Source organism: Lingula anatina, chromosome 6 (assembly GCF_051362555.1).
Source record: "Lingula anatina isolate TDL-2025a chromosome 6, LinAna3.0, whole genome shotgun sequence".
NCBI lineage: Eukaryota > Metazoa > Brachiopoda > Lingulata > Lingulida > Lingulidae > Lingula > Lingula anatina.
The window spans coordinates 8,914,216-8,933,744 of record NC_141772.1 but is presented as its reverse complement, the minus strand read 5'-3'; the positions used below and the strand labels follow the sequence as shown (position 1 = coordinate 8,933,744).

The 19,529-nt window shown below is 38.2% G+C and overlaps 2 protein-coding genes across 2 annotated transcripts; one reads left to right on the top strand and one right to left on the bottom strand.

Annotated features, from left to right (window-relative positions):
• Positions 1-382: 382 nt before the first annotated feature.
• LOC147761089 (acid-sensing ion channel 2-like) lies at positions 383-6,737 on the top strand. Its single transcript, XM_087015160.1, has 8 exons — positions 383-897; positions 1,218-2,085; positions 2,635-2,784; positions 3,189-3,336; positions 3,845-3,901; positions 4,489-4,654; positions 5,788-5,879; positions 6,146-6,737. The coding sequence occupies exons 1-8, from the start codon at positions 647-649 to the stop codon at positions 6,274-6,276; spliced, it is 1,863 nt and encodes a 620-aa protein (XP_086871286.1). The 5' UTR covers positions 383-646; the 3' UTR covers positions 6,277-6,737.
• A 172-nt stretch (positions 6,738-6,909) lies between these two features.
• On the bottom strand, positions 6,910-19,059 carry LOC106162058 (calcium-activated chloride channel regulator 3A-1-like). Its single transcript, XM_087015159.1, has 13 exons — positions 18,613-19,059; positions 16,881-17,175; positions 16,052-16,344; positions 15,262-15,523; positions 14,851-14,963; positions 14,201-14,431; positions 13,540-13,836; positions 12,782-12,991; positions 12,023-12,164; positions 11,224-11,358; positions 10,697-10,855; positions 10,048-10,287; positions 6,910-9,562 (listed from the first exon to the last, which is right to left on the bottom strand). The coding sequence occupies exons 1-13, from the start codon at positions 18,787-18,789 to the stop codon at positions 8,019-8,021; spliced, it is 4,098 nt and encodes a 1,365-aa protein (XP_086871285.1). The 5' UTR covers positions 18,790-19,059; the 3' UTR covers positions 6,910-8,018.
• Positions 19,060-19,529: the final 470 nt, after the last annotated feature.

Genomic DNA, 19,529 nt, shown 5'->3' with positions numbered 1-19,529 from the left:
AAAAGTGAGTAGCCTCAAATATAGATATGAAATTTGAATTGTAATTGCTGAAATGGTAACTTCGTGTATATTTAAAGGGATAACAACTGTTCGGTTTGATAAATAACGGATTTTCCTAGGGTAAACTACGGTTTCCCCGTGCTATCCAATGGTTAAGTAATCCATTCCGACATTCAGAGTTAGTCCACGTAAACTTAGAACTTCGAAGCAACCAATCGCTGAATGAGAGTTTGATAAGCCGCTTGCAGGGGCGGATCCAGAGATATTGTCTGACAGTCTTCCAAATTATCTTTTTTGATTAATCCTCCATTTTGACCTTCTTCCAGCAGAAAAAAATAGATACCCGTCAATGTAAACTTGAATATCTGACCGTCTTCCAGAAGACGGCCTCAATCCGCGTGCCCCAACTCTAAATGTTAAGCAATATAGAAGTTGATCTGCATCGGGTCTAAGCCCAGGCAATATAAATAATGCAATTAATATAACCTTAGCCTTCAAACGGATTCCCCAGGCAAATTCAATAAATATAAATTAAACACAGCCATTTCCTGATCATTTAGCAAATTTCTTCACTTCTTCACCAACAGAATTAATTTCATTCTCTGAATATCCATCTAACTGTTTTAACCTTTTCCAGACAGTATCAATGGACGAAAGCCTTGAGAAGGAATTCGCCACCAGCACCACTGCCCACGGCTTTTCCAGGGCAGCGGCGTCTAAAAGCATCTCTAGAAGGATAGCCTGGGTAGTGTTCATATTGGCGGGATTGGGGATGGCCACGTGGATGATCACCCTGCGCTTTATTAACTACTTTAACTACTCCACATCCACGGAAATAAAAATCACCTTTGAACCCAGACTGGCGTTCCCGGCGGTTACCATATGTAACTTCAACAGGTCAGTGTTCATATAATAGAGACCTCCCACAAAGTTGATATTAATTTTAAAATACGTTTTAATGTGTATTTTAAGGCAGACACGATGTATATGTTTCACATGAATCATTTGTCGTATATACATAGTTACAGAAATATATATTTCTAAACAATGCAGTAAACAACATTGGCAGCCGAAATAAAGTAAAGACAGCTGCTGACTTGAGTATTAGTTCGTTTTTTACCCGGGCGGTTGTAAATCATATGTAACGCCGTCAAAACTCATTTCCTTTCATCTTTGTGATGATAAACAGAATTTGAATTATGTTTCAATCTGTAAAGGTACATGAAGAAATTCCTGACATCAGACGACTATTACGTCATACAAGCGGCAAGTGCGACATCGGATTACTACGACAACTATTACAATAGCTATGGTTATCACTACTCCTACGGTAATCCATACAATTACTACGATTATCCACACCATTACTACGGATACTCAGGCCATTCAGGTTCTGGGTATTCGAGTTATTCAGGATATTCTGGCTATGACGGATCTTCGGGCTCTACTGGGTCTTCGGGATCTACTGGATCATCGGGCTATCCCGGGCCTTCGGGCTATGACGGATCTTCGGGCTCTACTGGGTCTTCGGGATCGACTGGATCATCGGGCTATCCCGTCCCTGCGGGCTATGACGGATCTTCGGGCTCTACTGGGTCTTCGGGATCTACTGGATCATCGGGCTATCCCGTGCCTTCGAGATATTACGGATCTTCGGGCTCTACCGGATCTTCGGGCTATCCCGGGCCGTCGGGATACACCGGATCTACGGGCTCGACCGGATCTACGGGCGCAACTGGGCCATACGGTTCTACTGGAAGCTCCTCTGGGGAGTCTGGATCAGGCGAAACCGACGCTGTATCTGATTTATTGGCTGGAATGTGGGCGAATATATCAGAACTGTATCCAAACGGATTCGATTTTGGGAACTTCAGCATGGAAAAGGGCTGGCAATTAACCAATGAAACTGTACTGAAATGTGAGTTTAAGGGAAGGTCGTGTGACCTTGAAAAGGATTTCCAACATGTTTTTTCTTCCTATGGGAACTGTTATACCTTCAACGGCGAACTCAACGCGAAGAGATCGAGATATCAGGACCAACCGGGACTGGGCAACGGCCTGCATTTGGTTCTCAATATAGAACAGGTGTGAGACTTTCAATGGTTTGTGCAATATATTCATCGAGCATCTAGCACCTGATGCGTCCTGCACGTTCGACCAGTTCGGTTAATTGACAAAAATATCATGGAGTCCACCTGCCCCCTATTGCTCAACCAAGCTGTATTTGCGAGTAGCTTCAGATTTAAAGATGCGTTCGTATAGTAACTATTCGATTCTGTGTCAACTATTATATAACCCAAGTTTATTTACTTGTGATATTTTACAAGGTTTCGAGTGCCATAAATGTTTCATATTATTTAGGTCATCGAACCTTCCAGCAACTGACACTACTTTATCAACTTGAGCATTAATTCTGATGCTTTTACAACACGTGGCAAGACCCCTCACAAAATTATATGTCATAATATTGGGAATAATTTTTGAATAAGTTGACCCCATCCCATAATTAAAACCAAATCAAAGAGCAAAAGAAATGCCTCATATAAACATTTATATTGATATCACCTATTTCGCGTAACCTCTTATCAATACTGGTTTATCCTTTTTTTTTTTTTTTTTTTTTGTCACTTAAAGCACGAGTATTTGGACGATGTTCCCGACGAAACGGAACAAATCGGGATTGTATTCCAAGTCCATTCCCAGTATGAGCCGCCGCTGATGGAGACGAGAGGTTTGGGGGTTTCTCCGGGATTCCACGTCTTTGCCGGGTTGAAAAGATTTCAGGTAAGCTGATGCTCTTGGTCTGAAACAATTTCTATATTCTAATATTTGGCATATGTCTATACACCACAAATAAAACAAATGAGGCATTTGCAAAATATAATAGTAATAATGATGTTACAGCAAATAACAGCGACAATTATCAAAATAAACTCAAAATAAACTGGAGTTAATAAAACAGTGGCACATGATAAACAATGCATGAACCCTTAGTTCTATCAAACATAACTTTATGGCTATCGATACGAATTCAGATTGCATGGCATTTTCATTGTATATAGATTATTCGAGGAACTGTATTTGGTGTAGATATTTAAAAAAAAACTATTTTAGAAAAAAAATTTAAGGAATTTGATAAAATATTACTTTACATAGTTTTTAAATGATGGTCATTTTAATCCTTACAGACTGTCAATATTGAGCCGCCTTGGGGGAAGTGTAACAAATCTCTGCGTCTGGATCATTACCCCAAGTACACGTTCTCTGGGTGTATCATTGAATGTAAACTTCAGAAGACTGTGGAAAAGTGCGGCTGCAAACCTTTAGAATACCCAGGTAGGCCTTTACTTTCCAAGGGTCTGTTAAAAAACATGTCTTAAGGTTTTAGCTGAGATCACAATCTGCCTTAATCGTAAAGCCAATTACGTGAATGACTTAACAGTAATGGTGTACGAGCTTTTCAGAAATGCTTGGACCAATGTAAATTTTGATTTATACTTAAAAGTATAGCGTGTGATGGATGGAAATCCCTTAAAACTAGGCAAGCGGCCTTTTATATTATTTGTGAAGCGCAGCTTATTTGACCAAAATCGTGGATGTCTATGTTAAAATGCATACGTACCACCGTCGTCGTTGAATGGTCGTAGCCAGTGCTTTATGCTTTGCATTTCTTGCTACTGTACTCCTGCTAAATTCTCTACTTTGAAAATTACTGTTAAGATATAAATTTCTTTCACAAGTAGTATCTCAGCATACAGAGAATTGGAAACATCAGTTTCATTTCTTAATATGTATTTGACTAGCAGCTCGATATGATTATTATACTGTTGGTTAATTGTTCCAGGTTCCCATCCCGTATGCAGCCCGCAGATAATACACGAGTGTGTACGAGAACAAATGCGTGAGTTGATTAAAGTTACTAATACGATCTTTGTATGAGTTTAATTAATGATAATTTTAAAAATCAACTCCAATTATCTCATTGATAAGCTGAAGCAGCATATATGGAAGTTTATAATTATAATATTAATAATAGAAGAGTGATCAAAGCTGGGCGTAAAGGCAGAGAAACTTTCGAAACGATACTTCGCAATTTTAGTCGTGATTGTCATCACTTTTAATTCTTTGAAATATATTATGGTGTTGTTTTAGCTGGATGCCAAGGGAATTCTAACAACGCCATAAGAATAAGTCACTTTACAATGTTATAGGTTTGAAATTAAAGAAACGACGCGACACACACACACAGAAATAAATTTAACAATCGGCGTTTCTATACTAAGCTTTATATCTGTATCATTTGCCACACATTACTTATTATTTCGCTCTCTACATTTCTCTACACCTAACACAATGTACCCATTCGTCTTCCTTTGCTTTTTTGCTTCTCCAGTTCTCCAGTTCTCCTCTCTCTTTAATTCTTTTCGTTCCCTTTTTCCTCCTAGAAAGTTAATTAAAAGTTGATACAGTCATGCATATATGTTGCAGGTATCATTAACCAGGACTTCTCGAAGCATTGTTCCGGGTGCACCGTGCCATGTAACAGTACCAACTACAACATACAGCTGTCGTACGTGGCCCTACGGAATGCTACATTGCACCATAAGTATGGCCAGCAGGTTATTCCAACAGGGTATCAAGGAGACTACATACAGTACGTACCCGTGTCTTTTCCGTTGTCTGTCTTTTTTATTCACTTAGTCATCCAGTTATCTACAAAGCTATTAGTCAAGCGCTTTCAAAGAGACTCGACTTTGCTTTTTATATCTTTAATATTTTTAGTATATACGTATGCATGTATGTGTGCTTGCGTGAGTGTGTGCGTCAGTGAGTGTGAGGGTGTTTGGTGTATTTGCTTATTAATCTATCTGTTAACCATCCATTATACATTAATATGTGTATCCTTACAAGTAGGCCTACATACCCTATACGTAAATCCATTGTACATACCGTATATTATAATCCAAATATTTATTATTATTACTATTGTTATCATTGTCATTGTTATTCCATTGACGTTTTAATTGAAATCGTAATTTCTAAATGGGTCATACAAACTAAGTATTTGCGTTACGTCTTAGAGAATTTTCCGTTGGTAACGAGGTGAAATTAAAAGAAAAAAGCACATATAATTTTACATATTTTCTTTCGGTCATTTGAAATTACCCTGTCTTTTGAAAGGTAAAAAACACGATACCTCAACTAACATTCCCATGACATGCTGTGATCACGTACATTAACTAGAAGCTGGGCCATATATCAAGGCTACAGAGCTATCAGACAAAATGAGCGCTTTGAAAAAGACTCGACCTTGCCTATTTGATATGCGATTCAGGTCCTCGGGGAGAAAAACCCATTGACTTAATTGACAAAAACATTTTTGTCACGGACGTCCTTAAAGAGAAGGTTATTCACGTAGGCCTCACTAGTCATCCACCAATTACAAATATGTGCTTTAGAGCTCGTTCTGCGTAGATTGATCGCTGATTGCACATTGATTTCCCCTGGCGTCGAGTCGAATACGGAAAAACTGGTAATTATACGAGTCCGCTGGAAACAAGAAGAGGCGTGCTAATCTGTTAAACTGATTGCATTCAGTGAGAGGCCCTGCGGAGTTGGATCGATCTACGTAGAACCATAGTTTCATTGGGAATGAGACCTATGAATCGTGTATTTTGCGTATCAGCATTGCAGCTGTTGGTGACCTGCATGGGTATCAGGTCGTACAGTCTCGTTTCGAGCAAAGCGAATAATTATGAAATTCACTTAAACTGTGTTATGTTGCAGGGACAATCTTCTGGCACTTGATATATATTACGAAGAACTCAACCTTGAGTCCATGGAACAGAAGAAGGCGGTGGAAGAGTCGGGGCTTTTAAGTAAGTTCACACAAAACGATGCTTTCATTTTTGGGGGATAATTCACTTATTAATAGTAGCGTTGGTGAAAAACACGAGAGGTTGCATTATAGGAGTACAAGACATGATCTCACTTTTCTTAAGCAGCAAGTACTGTAAATATTAAATGAGAGACGAATATGGCTATTTTTGATTTGAAGTCTAGACTAGGCATCTTATTATTCAATTTTCCTTGTTTTTCAGTTTATTGCAAAAGAAATATGTTAAGATATTTGTGTTTATTTCAGGTGATATCGGAGGTCAGCTGGGGTTATTCATGGGTTTTAGTGCGCTCACATTCATAGAGTTTTTCGAGTACATCATTCTCAAATTTCGCAGACTGACACGCCGAAGAAAACAAATTGAGCCGATAGTTTAAGTAGAGGGTTGTTAAGAGGCAAAACCTTCGATACCACATATAGACGATTGGTATTATATTAATAAACGCCACTCGTTGACGTAAGAAATAGCTGCAAAACTCACTGATTGCCGCAGCAGCTATAGGTTTGTGGGGCTATAGGCCTAACATCAATTTCGACTGTACATGTTCAGCGACATGTACAGAATGTGTACAATTTTTTCCAGTATGTAACTACGGGTGAAAATCAGAATATTTTGAAATTCGATAATTAGCACCAGTCTTTTGTGGAAGTTTGGATATCCATATTGGTTTTGGGCTATAATGAGCAAAAACATCAGAGGGTCATATTCCACCCTGTTCCGGATCTTAAAGAGACTATTGCTCAATTTCTTGCTGAACACATACGTGAGTCAAATGTAAAGGTCTAACTTGTTTTTTACCAAAACGTGAAACTTGTGATCCATACTGCATCACCTGTTGTCAATCCTGACCATAAAACCGACATCTGTATTTCCTCCAGAGAAACACTAAACCTGTCCTGCCAAGAAATATATTTTCGTTGAACATTCGGGTTCAGGATACGCGTTACTTCTCATATGGGCAAAACAATATGCATTTTTACTATACAAACGCAATGACACTGTGATAAAGATCTGGAAAGCATAAATTTTATTGGAAACTCTTCTTTCTTCAATCTGAAATAATTCAGTCGTATACCATTCAAACGGTGAGTGAATTGCTAACTGTCAGGCAAATTGTTCTATAGGCTACATTAATGCACACATTTACATCTATGCATATATTTATCACTAATTAATTTATAAAGTGCATAGCATGTATTATACGTATTCACAAGTATATATTGATAATAAGGTCCGTCGTTACTGTGATTATGATATTTAATCTAGCTTCAATAAATTGTCCAATTTTGTGTATATGTGTAGATTTTTTCTTCTGTTGTAGGCGTATGCTCAAGAAGCATATATACTGTACTTTACAGTAGTTAACTTAATATTCTCATTTGCATGAGATATGCAAATTGAAGCCCCAAAAAGTAAATAACATTATTATTAGTTAGTTGGGTTCCTGGGATATATTGTCTAATATATGGTTACCAAACAGAACTGGGGAATACGATATGCGTATCCAATTCTTGGGTTTTCTTCTCCATGCTCTCAATTTTGTAAAAATAACGATAAGCCGTTTTTCCAACTATTATATGCCATGATTTCTGTGATTGTGAATCAGTTTAACTTTTCAGCCATTTCTATCATGTTACACATATGCGTTAATAATAAACGGATACGAAATAAAATGTATGTTTTGTGTTAACACATCTGTCTTCTGTGGAGTCACGAGTTAGCATAGTAACAAGGCAATAAACCTTTCAACTAAAACAGAATACCACATACGTTGTATACTTCATGATATAAATAGTATCACGTGATCATTATCTTAGCTCTCCAAACACATGATACTTGCATCCGGAATACATTTCCGCAAAACGATCATAAAAATAAAATGAACTCTAGAAAAGGCAAAACATACTGATTTTGCATCAAAATTAACTTCGATAATACAACTTTTTGTCCAATACTATAACATTTCTAGAAAATATATATGGCTGCTCGGTCTACTATTTGTTATCAAAGCTACTTTACAGTTTATACCGTTTTCTTGCTTCAGACATTAGGCATGTCCATTAGGCTTACTCGAACTCGATGTTAAACAGACCTTTTGACGAGCTCGTAAAATAGAGATTACTTATAAATACTGTACCATGGTGCTTCATTTTCTTCCATATATGGATAGTTCCTTCCAGTCAGGTGTGCTAGGGGCATCTTGAGGGCCACCTGCGGAACCACCATGCGTGGTTTTGTTGTCCGATCAACGATTGGTGGAGCGTTATTTCGAGTACTAGTAGAAGCCTGCGGTTCTCTAACACCCCTCCAGTCTTGCGAGTCCCTGTTTCCATATTGCGACACGCCTGGCGTGTATCCAGTCGGTTGGTAATTCTGGTTACTGAAACCACTGTGCAGGGGTTCCACTATGTTAACGAAAGAAGAGGAGTTATGAGGGGTAGGTTGCAGGTTCGTACGCCTTAGATTATTGGTTGTATAAATATTTTCTTCGTATCCTGGTATCATCGCCGTAGCTGCACCGAGGTTCAGTGTAGCCTTTTTCCGTTCTGGGTGTTGGGGGTTCCTGTTCCATCCATCTTGGTAGTCAGCCTTCCAGTAAGGCTTCGATTCTGACGCAATTCCAGCCTGTTCCACTGGGGCATATCTGTTATATTCCCCAGAACGTCTTACGCCAGGCGTACCATGTTCTGTAGCATCCATTGATAGCGAATTAGGAGGACGTGTTTGATCCACTGCAAGGTTGACGTATGTATTCCCTTTGGCCCTTGTTGATACGTTTTGGTTCCACAGCTCAGGATCGTTTCTGAAGTTGTAATAGCCATGCTGGCGAGGCACTTCAGTTTGCTTGACATCCTCCTTAAATTGGCCTGGCGTATAGTCATTCGACACGATTCTCTTTGGGCCATCCGGAAAGGGGTATCCTGATCTATTTGGTTGAGGGTAAGAGGCAAGAGCAGAGCCGAAGTCTGACTTAACTTTGTCTTGCTTGGCTTGATGAACATAGGGCTGTTTTGTTTTGTCCTCGTGTGGGAGATGCCAGTAATTTCGGAATTCGTAAGGGTTAACTGGATGAGAGCCGTGGATGTTGTGGCGATCTTGAACTCCATCATCACGAGGATTAGGGAAGTGGCCACCTTTAGGTTTCTTTATGTCAGGCCAGACTATGAAAGCAGCTGCTATCACCACAATAATCAGCAGAGCCACAGCCGCTGAAGCACTACCGATGGCGATTTGTTGAACGGAAGAGACCCTGGAACTGTCCGTGTTTGTTGGTGATGCGCTGGTTGTCGTGGTATACAAAGGTGTTGTATTAGGTTGGGTCGTGTACACAGCTGTTGTGGTTGCTGCTTTAGTGGTTGCTGCCGTACTTGTTACTGGCTCTGTTGGAGGTAACGGATAACTGTAGACAAAAGATACCGAGACGATATTCGACACTTGTCCTATCTGATTTTTGTCATCTGAGGCCAAAAGCGCAATGAAATACGTGATGTTGGAATTGACTGTTTGGTTGAATTGGACGCGAAAAATTTCTCTTGCGCCTGCTGGCAAGGGTGAATCAAGTTTCCCCTGGATAAGATCCTTGTCAAGGAGTTTATAGGTGTTATTGAAGTTAAGTCGGAGTTGTGAGACTGAGGTGCTGTAGCGAATAATGTAACTCGATGCTGAAAGAAGGTAAATAAATGAATAAGAATAATCAATATAGGGCAAGCTGGATGTTAAGGTTTTGCTTTGTATACTGATCATACAATGCATTACGAAACTCTTCAATCTTAAAATAAAACTACATATAAAATCAACGACCCTTTTAGACGGAGAAAAAAATTACTTTGTAATAAAACATTCTTTATTAGCGTCTTTGAAAAGTGGTTTGAAATACTGAATCAGATTTTTTGCATTTATAAATATATATCATGAAACGTGAAGTGATTATCCTTTGTTGTGCCTATAGCGTTATCGACAAGGCCTTCAGGATAATCGCTTTGATTTGCAAGTAAATACATAAGTGCTTTACTTATTCTAAAATACGGATTTTTGAGTGTAACATATAATACACGTAACTTTGCATAACAATAAGATATGGCACTTAGGCCTTGTTAATGTCTGAATGCAACAATATGAGACATAACGCAAACAATTTTCTACTTACCATTTCCTTGGTCCAGATCATCACCAGTCGCTGTCCAGGATAGTGTAACACTTTTGTCATCAGTGTTAACTGCTACCATCGCCAGGTCGTAGATTCTGCCAGGAGGGTACAGGTCAGGTGGTTCTGAACCAGGCGTCGAAGTTGGAAAATTCTTAACGGTGAATAAACCACCGCTGTCGGAACGCTCGAATGGTTCTATTGGTGTGTACACAACCTCCAGCTTCGCTGCATTTGCTGCAGCTTAAAAATGTCAGCAATTTTGCCAAAAGGTTTGTAAAATCACAAATTGCAGGTATTTTTCTCAAATTGCGCAATGACTCAATTCTTTAGAGCAAATAAATATAAAACTGAAAGATTTGCCTAAATGACAACTACTGGTTTAGATGTATACATGCAAACATATTACTTTGTCATATTGCTTGTTGTCGCTATCTTGTGCATTAACACTGCATTACGGTTAATCTGCGTATTATATCAGAATTGATCTAAAAGAACGTTGTACGTTATGATTAAACATACTTGAAACACAGAACGAGAAGGAGACTTACACGTGGTTATTTCTGGTGACAGGAAATTTTTACTAATGTTGACGTTAGCACGAATGGTCATTAGGCAAGTTAAAAATATTCAGAACGAGTTTATAGCTTACTTGTGTTGGTAATGATTGGTAACCTTTGTCCACCAACTACAGACTTAACTGAAACACCTTCTTCGCCTTTCACTACAACTCGAACAGAATGCTCCACGTTGCCTTCAAATTTCAGGAAATATGCCGAGTAGATGCCATCGTTCTTGGTATTATCCGCGCCTCTGTGAAAAACAAAAGACTGACATGTAAGACATATTTTTAATTATTTCCCAAAACTATAATGTGTGCAACTAAGCAAGGTTTAAATAGCAAGCCTAGGGAAATAGGACCAGCATGAACGTGAAAATTGGAACTCTCAATTTTATTTGGGTTAAGAGGTCGTATATGTTTTATGCCAACAGAGTCCATTGCAGTTTATGTAAATTTTGGAGCGCTTCATAATAGGATACACTCACTTTTTCGAGCAATGTATGCTTGTAACGTATTTTCTATCAAAAAAGTATGAAATACCGACAGGGTTTAATTAAACGAAATTATAATCATGGAAGCATTGTCTTCAAACTGAAACAGCAAATACGTTTCTTCACCTGCCCCGTTATCAAGTAGTGGTATTTGGGTACTCCCACTACTTGTGTCAACATAAGCCATCACAGTGGCGCCAACTACCGGTGTGTAGCCTTGACTAACCTCTCCGTATATGGCAATGCGGGACAAACTGGGATCTGGAGCGAAATTTGTACATGTTACTAGAGAATGAAGGATAAGCGTAGGAGCGGGGAAAAGGGTGCTTGACGGAACTTTTAGTCTTCAGTTGTTAAGCCTCATCAGTCATAATACTTTTTGAATGGCTAAGAATACTGTAAGGGGTTATTTATCATACAAAAGCAACAAATGGGATGTTTATTGCACCCGATTATTCATTATTGCATCTCTTTTTGTGCTGATTTAAAACAATGAAAATCTCCTTGAAATATATAAAATATTGGCATTTTTATTTCTCGTTGTTATGTATAAGTATAGATCATTCAAAGCTTTTATCGTCAATTGAACACCTTTCTATTTTGAGGTGAGAAATCTGGATTGTATATACTTAATACATGTAAACAGAAACCATTATCATGATTATTATCATTTGATACGAAATTACGTTCAGAGAAATTTTGTAAGGACATTTGGAGAAAGAGAAAACTAATTTAATGGGTTCATTAACCATAAGTAAGTATGGGAATAATTGCCGTTTACCCCATGGAAATCCATTTTTGGCCAAAATGAACAGTTGATATCCCTTGAAGCTTAGTTTTGTGCTGACCCGTATGAGGACGTGCGTGCTTGTGTCACCCCAAATAAGCGCAGCATTTAGTTTGGAAAGATAAATACCACCTTTACCTGCAATATCCACGGTATCACTGCTCACACTGGCACTCAGTACAATGGGTGCGGCGTTTGAAGAGGGGCGTGACGAGACCTGCACCTGGACTACTGCGTTTCCGGAACCCGAGCTGGTGACAGTATAGAGCCATTTCCCGACCTGTTTAAAAAGGCAATTTTGGCGAAAAACACCTCTTTTACAGAAGTATATGTACTTTATGGGAATGTTGCGTTATCAGATGGCAAAGTATTACAAAAAACATGAACATTTGACCTCTTTTACTTTCGATTTCTTGGGATGGGTCCCTTTTGGAATATCAGCTCTATATGAGATGTAAAATTCCACAATAAATACATTGTAAATAACACATGAATATAATAAATTCAATTTTACCACCAAACGGCCTTAGGAGCAATTATTATGAAATCTATGTTTGCCATCGGACCAGGTGGACTTTATAGATGGCTCCCCTACGAACTGAAATTTTTAAACATCTTGGACTTACTTCCAATGTGGAAACGGATTCATTAACCATTTGCAAGTATGGGAAAGTTCGTGTTTGCTCCAGGAAATCCTTTTTTTTTGGCACTTTTTCCGCCCAAAATAAAGACTTGTCATCCCTTTAACTTAAAATCATCCCATTTTCACAAGTCACCGTCTCTGACAATTTTTTATTTTCATAATTATTTTTTGTGTATGTCAATCGAGAATAAACAGCAATACGCATAATTTTTATTAAAACTGAGATATTTCATCATTTTGGTATATAGCTCTACCTGCGTAGTGCCGTTAATATCAATACTCAGTACTCCAGACACACTGTCCTGCGTTATGTTCACATTGTCAGGTGCTATCAGTGTCACAGTGATCGAACCAGTGCTCCATGTGAATAAAAACCGTGTGTTGTTTCCAATAGTACTGTCAATATATATGGAACCTTGAAAAGAGCTACCTCCACCGGGAACTGTAAACGATTCTGACAATATCTGAAATTGAAATATATATTTTGAGATGAAGTACCATGCAAGTCAATAAGGCAGTTTGGGAGCATATTGAGAGCAGTTGAACCTATCAAAGAATAGCCTAGGACTGCAGCAATTAATTGATAATGAAATTTTAGATATTCTTAATATAAGGATAAAATACATCGCTTGTTTGCTAGCTCTGAGCGCTTACGGCAGCCGCGCTGAATCCTCCCCAGGAAGGCAAGAGCTTCATCACCCAGGGGCGGATTTAGGTCGTCTTCTGGGTCTTCCGGAAGACGGTCAGATTTTCAAGTTTACATAGACGGGTATCTATTTTTTTCTGTCGGAAGACGGTCAAAAATGGGGGATGGCGCAATAAAGATAATTTGGAAGACTGTCAGAAAATATCTCTGGATCCGCCACCGACCCAGTCAGTATCTTGTCCAGAAGTGACGAGGCCTAGGCATCCATTTTATTCTTTCTTTTATGTACAACTTCAACCCAATGGGTTGCAATTCTTAATTAAGTTATTATTGGTTATTTATCATTATTTATGACATATTCTTTACCTGGACTAGAACATCTTTCTGGCCGCTGTTTCTCTGAGAAATGGTCTTAGACAAGGAATCCGTTAAAGACGTAGATAAAGCATTTCCTGATTCAAAGAACGATAGGCCTCCAGTGTCTTTAGCTAACGATATCAGTTTTATATCAGCCGAAGCCGTAAAAAGTAAGGTATCCACTAAGACTTCCTTCTGTTTCAGGATTGGCTTCATTTCAGAAATGTATGGACTAATATTTTCCCCTCCATCACTAACAACGACCAAAATGCCACCAGCTGCTACCATGTTGTTGTTTTCTAACACCTAGAATACAAGTCAGCATTTATAAGTAGATGGGACCGAGCAGGAAAAATAAAAAATATTCAGATATATACGTGTACGTGTATATTTAAATATCAATACCGGTGTCTCATACACAGATACTATAAATGAGATATTCAAATTGGATGCAAAAAACATAAATTACTTTATTTGAACATAATTGTACAGGTAAATGAGAAGACAAAAATTGTAAGGGTAATAGTGACAACATCACAACGAGGCCATGGTATTTTGTGCCCGTTATTATGCACTGGTTGCATTTTTAAAACTATGATCAATACTTGATATAACCCTATATACTTGTATAAACCGCCTAATTATACAACAGAATATGGTATCGACTTACATTTATGCCTTCTTGGAGACCACAACCAATGCATGTCCCTCCCCCGGCGCTTAGTCCATCAACAATAGAAACCATGTTTTCTCTCACTGATCTAGAACTCATTGTCGTTAGATGCTTCATTATGGTAGTGGAAGCTCTTCCACTAAATTTTACGATGCCGACTTGGCTCTCTTCGTCAACAGTGTTGAGAAGAAACTCGGCACACGCCTTCTTAAGGTTTTCCAATCTGCTCTAAAATATTGAATGAAATCCAGTTTATGCTAACAGCTGTAATGATTAAATCTTTCTTCAGGTAGTTTTAATTATTTATTTCTTTATCCATCAGTTAATCTACTAATTCATCTACGGAATTAATTATTTTTTTGCTGTATCCGTACTGTCGAGGTCACAGGACTTTGAGTGTTGAACACAGCAAGTGTGACGTCATACCTAAATTCGCATTATGGCAGCACTGATCGAGTCTATTGGAAAACTGAAAGAATTGTCAGTACATATCTAGCACATACATTAATAGAGAGTTGATAAATACATTTAATTTAACGGATTCCTAACAGTAAAATTAATGAACAAATTTTGTGCCTATGTTTGTGTCCTGTATATTGACCTTCCAAGAAATAAATTACATAGTCCAAAAGACATAGTACACTTACACCCCCCATACTTCCGGATACGTCGAGAACCAGTACATATCTCTTGGGCTGCTGTTGTGCCACTTTGAAGGTGGGAGTTGTATCTATATCACCTTGTACGGGAGGGTTATTATCTAAATTAATGTAATATATATATACCGCTATATTAATATTCTGCTTGATGAGTAAATCATTATTTTTCAGTTGAGCTGGATATTAATTATGTTTGAAATGCTATTTACAATTACCGGGCGAACGTACCAGTATACCTGTGTCTTCTTTCTTTTTTAAACAAAAACCATTTTATCTTTTCATTCCAGAAATTGAACTATTTTCAAGCAATATTCATTCTAAACACAAAAGTCATAGATGATTTTTTGTGGATTGTCATTATTACTATTACTTTTACGAATAATGGAACGTGAACCTTACTGTTCTTAAAATCTTCGTGCTCCCTCATGACTTCCCATGCACTCCTTTCACCACACAGTCTATTCTGCCTGTTAGGAGCCTGGTCGTTATGTAGGTCAAATGTATCTGTCTTATTATTGTCACAGAACCCGATAACCTGCAGTAAAAATTGCGTATCTCGATCAATATCTTGACACCACTGGGTGGGTGTAGAAACACAACAAAAATAGTACATAGTACTATAGATATATCCTCTTTTGAAAATATTACTTATTATAACATCTTACCGATTTAATAACCAAAATATCATTTTCATTCAAACAGTCAATGAAGATGTAACATATCTCCCCTGTACCCATTTCTTCCATCCAATTATAATACAATTAAATGTTTCATCAGTCGACCATGCGTTTGACTCAATGGACAGATGTGCAAAAGAGAAAAAAGGTTTCAGATACATTTCTTGTGTCTGTTAAAAACCTTTATATGCTAAGCATGTTTTGGCTTTTGACCTTTTTGAGTTGCATGATATGTTTATCTTTATTCCAGCCCCTGCCAAAATTTGTCTCATTTAACGCTCACTTACGGTTCTCAATCTGTTCTAGAACATGTTTTTTCTTTTTAATGAAAAAGGCCCTTAATCTGTTCTAGGACAGGACTTCCCAAAAACAGTTATCAAACTATTACATATATTACAGAACAACATTAGAACTGTAAAAAAATACACCAAATGTTATAGATTGAGAACCGTAAGTGAGACATATTTTCGCAGGGGATGGTCAAAGACAAAGTGGTACCGTCCTGCACTTACAGATGTCACATAATGGTGTGACATGATAGAGGTGGCCCCTTCGTTGTTGTATACATCAGGGGCGAACCTGCAAGCACTTTCTGGGAGGTTGGTTTCATTACCCGGGTTGCAATTCCACACTAAACCGTCGTTAACTGTCTTATACTCCTTGCCCGTCACTCCCCTGGAACAGCGCACGCCTTCTATTCTTCCAGATATAGAATCGTGGTAAAAATGAGCATCATTTTCGTCCACCGGGTACTCGTTAAACAAACCCCAGCGCAAATGTCCCCACTCATGGAGGACTGTCTTGGCTGAAATATGAAAGATATAGTGTTAAAGATACAGTGACAAAATATACCTTTGTCTATGTTATATATTTGTCAGACACCCCTGTCAGAATTTTTTTATGGAAATATTGTATTTTATTCACAGTGACTATTTCCAGACCCTATCGCACTAACTGTGGATCTATCTATTCCCAAGGGAATTTTCACTAAATTGCAATCAACTGAAGAGGCTTATATATCCGGCACTCCTACTGAAACTGTTAGGGGGTAATTAACTATTTTAACAGTTTTGATGGGCGTACAAGGCATCTTAGCCGCTTAACCTGAACGCAATTTAACGAGAAACCCCGTGGAGGTGGATCGATCCTGTTAAATCGATCTTGGTATGGGAACCTAGTCATATACTAGTATCATCAAAATTCATACCAATTTCAATATAGATTGTCATATTTATGTATTTTTTCTAGATTATGACAGTGTGCATATTGCACCACTCGAAGCAGATTTATCACACGTTTAGAACTCTTCTTATATTTTACAAAAGTTTTTAATGGACTTACCAGGAGGCGTCCCATATTGCCTTGCAACGGCATCGTCTAGTACAAATTTGGGAGTCAAGTGCATAAACGTCCCCTGCTGTCCACATTCTCCCTTCTGTTTGACGTATGGGTTGTCACCTTGTACATCATTTGGCTTGTCTATGATCACATTGGCTTTTTCAAAGGCTTCAATTCCTGCCTGTTCGTACGTGGAGTTTTTCGCCCATGTTTTAGGAACGAGAATCGTGATGTTCCGGAGATAGGCTCGACGTTTCGTAGCAGTAAAAAGTAACTGTGACATTTCGATGAAGTATTCCTACAGAATTAATTTTAAAAAAGTTATTTGCCAATAAAAATTTTAATAGTTTCAGTATCATGTATTGTCTTTTTCAGATAAACCACGTGGTTTAAATCGAATTTTTTTTATTTCATTCAATCCTGTTTTTTTCTTGACTTTTATTAAATGAGCAAGTGAAAGAAACGATAGCCTGGTATAAGTGCATTTTACTGAATTGGAGGCTTTTTCATCTTTATTTTTATATGCCATGATTCGGGCACGACAATCGTAATTTAATATTTCTTCAGATACTAGTACACGGTGGGTTGTGTCGCTGTGGAGCACAGGTATAAGATACATGGTATGGTATGAAATATAATTGAATTTAAGGTAGCATATAAAGCGACTGGGATTTTTTAAACAATTCTACGTGAGTCGTTTGTTGCTGATGTCTACTATGGAAGGATAACAAATAATACAGACTGCGTCAACTGCGTTGCTGCACTAACAAAACGAGTGCACACGGGGAAGCATTTCAATGTTTCATTTGACAAGGAGCGCAAGGTTAAATCTTTCTTTTTTAACCTATGAATGACTTCACACAATAGTAACTTGATAAAATGAAACCCTCGGCCTTACTGAAAAGACATCAATACGCTTACAGAATGATTTAACCAAGATTACAACGGAGGTTTAAAATCAAAACGAAGAAATTGGGTAATTTGTGTTATGATAACGACCGCAAACTATGCCTGCACCTGACCTCCAATTTTCCATCGGGGTCAATTAATAATGAATGTACGCTTTGTGACAGACCAGGAAGTGTAATGGGGTAAACATTGGGTAACTGCGAAAAGCAATATAATTGATTAAAAGCCCATGTAACATAAATGCAGTCTTCGAAGCCCGCTGTCTTTTTTCCTCGCCCATGCCACATTCTAATTTAAGCAATGAGAGGATTACTGCATGACCAAACCTACATATCCCCTGTTATTTATATACATTTAATCGTTATTTTTAAATAAAACTTACTCGGTAATTTGGTGGATTCAAGCATGTATCATAATCTAACTGAACAACTGTTAAGACGAATCGATGCAAAGAAAGCATCTCTCTCTCTCTCTCTCTCTCTCTCTCTCTCACACACACACACACACACACACACACACACACACACACACACGTACGCACACATGTATATGTATAAACCTGGTGGTGCTTTCAATGTAACTCAGCAATTCAGAAAATGCGAATCAGCACATTAACAAATAAGCGTCAACAAGGAAGTACAGTCGCCCGCCATCATGTCCCCACAATGACCTTATCTTCCTTTCTCCAAATAATATTCTAAAAAGAGTCTAAGGCATACAAAGAGATTTTCCTAATCCAAGTAAACTGGGTTTTAAACTCTGTATGATCTTAATACATAAAAAAACGTTCAACCTTTACAAAATCACAACAGTCCTATATACTTACTTTGATTCTTGGAATAAGTTTAGGATCTTCAGATACGTCTGGCCCGATTGCAATGAGAAGTCCTTCGTAGCCGTTGTCAATTAGAGTAACATTGCTGCGCAGCCTTTGGCCCATTCCTAAGGCTGTAAAAGACAGCAACAAGACCAAATGTGTTATATGACAGCAAGAGGCTTCCATAACTTTCGCTCATCTGAAAAGTCTTCCCTTGGCAAATGGCGACAGGGAAACGCGCCACTTTATGACGAGGCACGTCGTGTTCAAATTGGAGCCCCACCCGTGTATAAGAGAGCTTGCATGAAAAGCACTCCAAATACCTTCATAACTACAGCAGTTAACATTAAGTACAAAGCCAAATAAAACAACAACGGGCATGTTAACTTTAAAAAATGCAGTCAACAGAGATTTTGTTTCTTTAAATCGAGTATAATTTCAATGCAGTACTATTACGTATTATTCTGACAAAGCCAAGTCATTCAAAACGAGTTGTTTGAAAAAATTCGAAATATTTGCTGTGCAATAATCAGGCCCACCCAACTACCAGATTCGGCACATAAGGATCCCGAATTAACCGGTATATCGGACCACACTACCTGTTTTCAAGGTGTGTGTCAGATCGCATTTCGGATTATCAGTCAGAACACCGACAGGATGAGCCCACGCTCGGCTGTCACCTTGATTGGATAGTAAACGATTGTCGTAAAATTGCTATATGATTTTAAAACCGGGTGCATAAATTTGAAAACTACCTTGAACAACCTTAGACTGATTTGAATGACTTTATTTAGTACAAGATTATATACAAGAACTTTTAAAGAGCATAATAAAACAAAAATAGTACGATAGGGGCCTATCATTGAAAGCTGCTGACTGGATTGCTACCAACACTTGAAGGATAAATATAACTTTTTAACGCTACT

Coding starts and splice junctions, on each gene's coding strand:
- LOC147761089 (XM_087015160.1), top strand. CDS start 647: ATGGACGAAAGCCTTGAGAAGGAATTCGCCACCAGCACCACTGCCCAC. Junction 2,086..2,634: donor TGGTTCTCAATATAGAACAG/GTGTGAGACTTT, acceptor TGTCACTTAAAG/CACGAGTATTTGGACGATGT. Junction 3,902..4,488: donor GTGTGTACGAGAACAAATGC/GTGAGTTGATTA, acceptor TATATGTTGCAG/GTATCATTAACCAGGACTTC.
- LOC106162058 (XM_087015159.1), bottom strand. CDS start 18,789: ATGGAAGCCTCTTGCTGTCATATAACACATTTGGTCTTGTTGCTGTCT. Junction 15,524..16,051: donor CACACCATTATGTGACATCT/GTAAGTGCAGGA, acceptor TTAAATCGGTAA/GATGTTATAATAAGTAATAT. Junction 14,964..15,261: donor GCACGAAGATTTTAAGAACA/GTAAGGTTCACG, acceptor ACATTAATTTAG/ATAATAACCCTCCCGTACAA.